This window comes from Pituophis catenifer, unplaced genomic scaffold (assembly GCF_029215685.1).
Source record: "Pituophis catenifer annectens isolate HBS135680 unplaced genomic scaffold, rPitCat1.0.hap2 SCAF_5, whole genome shotgun sequence".
Lineage (NCBI taxonomy): Eukaryota > Metazoa > Chordata > Lepidosauria > Squamata > Colubridae > Pituophis > Pituophis catenifer.
In genome coordinates, this window is record NW_027256885.1 from 105,152,215 (window position 1) to 105,156,704 (window position 4,490).

The window sequence follows — 4,490 nt, forward strand, 5'->3', positions numbered from 1 at the left end:
AAGGGTACAAAGGTGCCGGGGTCTAACATTGTAGATCTGGTCAAAGGGGTTTCTCAACACCGGATGCGTACTGCGAAATATTATCCTAAGGGATGGAACGAGTTTATGTCGGCAATGGCTGAGATGAACGTACCAACAGTATTGCTAGGTTCTAACGTTGTTAAAGAGCAACTTGAAAAGCTGAAAGAGGCAGAAAGTATTAAGACTGTAAGTTCTACAAAATCAATCTCTGCTATGTCTGCACCTGCTGCAAGTTCTATGTCAGACCGTAAAAGTGTTCTAAATTTTGGTGACTGGCTCCAATTGTAAACAAATAAAACACTGTGAAACATGCAATATTTTTAACGTGTAGTGTTTATTTTATTATGTACCATACATGTTTGCATACATTGGTAATTGTAGCACGTTCCAGAAGCCCTTCCAGGCATCATATTTACTACAAAATGCTTCACCATTTGATCATTTCTGACATCTTTGACAGAATATAGCTTTAAAATATCTTCGTAAGGTAGCCCTTTAAAGCGTTTAACAAGATAAAATAAGCAATGCTGTCCACAGGTTATTGCCAGGGGATGCTGCAGTTGAAGCGGTTGATACGTGTACTTCTTAGCTTGCAGTTCTAAAAACCTCACGATGCCAACGGGGAAGTCAGAGTCGTCTGGAGCTCTTCCGTAAGAGTCAAAAAATTCACCATTGCTGTGTGTTGGAAAGTAGAGCGCCAACCAGTGTTCACCAGGTAGAGTATGGGGGTGGGTATTTACAATTAAACCGAAAGGCCTCTTGGAGATTTTTCTCTTGGGTAACAAATCACTGGGGTATACGCCTAGAAAGAACGCATTTCCAGATAACACACGTAGTATCTGCATGGTATCCATCCTCACATATAATCAAACAATACATTCCTTGTGTGGCTTATTTCAATAAGATTTTCAAAGATTGCATAGAGTATCATGTTGACGGTGTTGGGGAGAGGTACAGCAAATCTAATTTCTGCTCTGAGGTTTCCGTTCTTGATCAGGGAATAGTGCTCTGAGCAGCCTTGATCGGGGCTCAAATCAAAACAATATAAAGTATATCCGTTGTTAAATTCCTCACGGTTGATTAGCACAGATCGATCTTTCATTGCTTTGCCAGACGTCTGTAACAATTGCATATATTCTCTCACAAAAAGGTTATGTTCATAATCAGGCTGCAGCGGTTTAGCAGGAATTTGTTCACCGTCACAATACAGGGCACAAAAGTTGACATTATAGTGCTGGAAATTGAAAGGATTTCTTTCATAATCACCACTAAATGCGGCATTGTCCACGAAACCAATCACTAATTGTTTAGGTAACTGCCCTAGAAATAGGTTTTCCTGGTTACACACAAGACTGCCTGCAGGAATGCTGTAAACTTTCATACCAACACGGTCAATAGGATATTTGGCGTTGGAGTTCAGCAGAGCCTCCGCATGTCCTAACCGTACACCGGGTGATACTTTTACACGCTTTACAAAGAGAGACGCTGCCAGGATCTGTACTTTGTAATTCTCATTACCATCCCTCATCAGGCAGAACTCATTTTTACTTCTTGAGAGTTTAATGTTCACATCCACACCGTTAATCAATAGTTTGTCTTGAAAAAACAGATCGCTATGCAAGGGCCCTAGCAGATCCCATTTACGACTGCCAGCTGTATGTCTAGCTCGTGCTCTGAAACCAGAGTTACCAGCGGCTGTCAGCAAGGTGTTCTCCATGAGCGTAGCATCATCCTTGTAAAAGCCACCCGCTGAAAACTGGGTCCCCAAAGCATCTCCGCTGTAGTTCAGAATAAGTTCAATAAGGCCTCTGTAAGCATAGCAGTGGTGACTCTGTGTAATCACACGATCGCCTAATGTAACATCCACCTGATTGAACAGTGACGCTATGGGGTAGTTGACAAGACTCACTCTTGCTCCGTCATCGATATCCGTGCCGTCAGCCTTCACAACCTTGCAGCTCACATACAGCAGAGTATTGTTTAAATCCGTGTAATGATCGCCATGCCCCGTTATAAAAAATTCCAAAGGGGCATTGGGAGTCAGCGCTGATAAAGGGGGGATCTCGATGTATGTGCAGTTTTCAATGCTAGTTTGCGTAGGCGCCAATTGAAAAAGATCTAGCTCTGATTTGACACATTCCTCTGAAGCCTCGTGGATAAATGCCATTTTATCTTAGAAGATGTTCTGTTTGTCACCGCGCTTCCTTCCTTGTGTACGTTTCCTCTTTGTATGACGTGTTTTTTTAACAACCCGCCTCTTTTTAGGAGGCATGGGCGGGCCAACAGGCCGTTTCTTCCTGATCACTGCCATGCCAGATCCCCCCTGCCCAATAACACGTGATACAAGCTGTCCTGACACGTCTCTGGCAATATTATTAGCCGCCGCTTTTACGTGAGGTTTAATGATTTCTAGGCCTCTCCTCAGTAACGGCATTGCTTTTCGAAAAAGACCCCGGAACAGGCCCCCTATACCGGTACCATACATAACGGGGGATCCACGGAAACCGGGCAGCCCGTTTCCAGCCTGTGCCCTGTAATAGTCTACATATGCTTGAGGACTCCCGCACTTCTTTATCACGACCATCCTTCACTTTTCTGAGGCCTGAAATGAAGCTTAACAACGACCTTACCATGGTTAAAAGCTATGTTTTCATTCTGGTCCGTTTTGATTTCTACAGTAATCGTATCAATATAATGTTTGTTGACGGTAACATAATGCGGCTGCTCGTAGGTCGTCGTGATTATTTCGTTGTCCTTACCCTGCACAGGTAAACAACGTAGTAACGGTACATAGAAGTCACCCACTATCTGTGGGCTTACAATATCTGTATAAATATACAGCGTGTTGAATCCTCCTGTAATGTCCGTGACAAAGTTACTTTTTTTGGTACGTACATGTGGCTGTAATCCTAATATTTTTCCAAGGCCTTCAGTGACTAGGATGCTGTAGGGACCCTCTCCTTTAAGTCTGATTTTCCGTGCAATTGCATCATACTTCACGATTACTTCTGGGGGGTCTTCGGCTTCTGTCATAACCGTGTTCATATTTTCTATTACTTTCTGGATGGTTGCATAGTGTCCAGCTTTTAAAGGAAACTGCCATTTTTTTCTCTCATTAGCGATTTCAAAATATTCCTTTGCATTTAATGTATTCCAAGTGTGCGGATATTGTAACTCAACCAGTCCTACCTCCCATGATCCTGGAAGCTCCAACACTTTTGCTAGTCGAATAGTAAAGTTGGAACTTTTGTTGTTGGGAAATGCAGCTGCTGATGCATTGCTGGGCAGTGTAATATAAAAACCAGCCATGTCAAAGGTGCCACACTTCGGACTCCTTAACCCAACTGTTGAACTTCTCCGGCCACCCAGACCATTTAACTAGATATTCTCTTTGTTTTCCCCTCCCTCTTTTCCTGACTATTTTCTCAATTCTGTAGACACGTTCTTGTTCGCTAGGAATCTTTTGCAGCTCCTCTGGGTAAAAAGTTCCCTGTACGGGATCCTCTGCATAATCCATTAATCTATATACAACTCTTTCTCCCCTCTGAACCCGTTCTTTGACAATAAATATTTCATCTGTAAAGGTTTGATGATATCCCTTTTCAAACCTGCCCTTTAGTCTGGATATTCTAACGTGATCCCCCACCTTAAAGGTTTTTAACTTTCCGGCTGCTTTAAAACTTTTTCCATATAGCCGTAGCCACACGTCTTTTTCGTTAGATTGTTTCACCATGTTGGGGGCTGTCCTGATACTGCGATGGTAAGAGCCATTGTACCCCTGCATGAGAGCCGGTAAAACATCCACATACCTATGAGTATTTTTAGCTGTAAAATGTCTCCAGAGTTTATTTTTCAGAGTTCGATTAAACCTCTCTATAACAGCCGCTTTAGTTTCACTATGTGTGACAAAATGGTGTATGCCATAACGCTCCAAAAGTGTCTTCAGAGGCTTATTTAGGAATTCTTTTCCAGCATCTGTCTGTAACTTTCTGGGGGCCCTTCCTGATTGGAAGATGGTCTGGAAGGCTTCGGACACCCCCCGTCCTGACTTATCAAGTAAACAGACAGCCCAGGCATATTTCGAAAGTACATCGATCACTGTTAAAATAAATTTCAAACCGTTGTTTTCAGAGTCAAATCCTGATAAATCCACAAGATCTGCCTGCCATTGACAGTCAATGCAAGAAACTATTGTTGCGTTCCTAGGAAAATTTATTCTTGCCGGCTTATGAAGAGTATATGTATCTTGTCCGGAAAGCCATGTCTTGACACGTTTCAAGGTTAGGTTTTTAATGCGTTTCCGTCCTGCCTTAAATAGTGGGTCTACACCTCCATAACTGCCTGTGCATTCGGGTGTATAATACAACTCCTTTAGAATATTTTCATACTTCATTCTGCACCATTCGCTCCTTACAATAAATACACTTTGCTCTTTAGCACAAGCCTTTTATTTGTAATTTACATATCCT

The 4,490-nt window shown here is 42.4% G+C and overlaps 1 protein-coding gene across 1 annotated transcript; it reads right to left on the reverse strand.

Annotated features, from left to right (window-relative positions):
- Positions 1-877: 877 nt before the first annotated feature.
- On the reverse strand, positions 878-2,188 carry LOC139317761 (uncharacterized protein F54H12.2-like). The gene has a single exon (XM_070944826.1). The coding sequence runs from the start codon at positions 2,186-2,188 to the stop codon at positions 878-880; it is 1,311 nt and encodes a 436-aa protein (XP_070800927.1).
- Between the last annotated feature and the right edge of the window lie 2,302 nt (positions 2,189-4,490).

Bases quoted from the DNA above. Each gene is read 5' to 3' on its own strand.
- LOC139317761 (XM_070944826.1), bottom strand. From the start codon at position 2,188: ATGGCATTTATCCACGAGGCTTCAGAGGAATGTGTCAAATCAGAGCTA.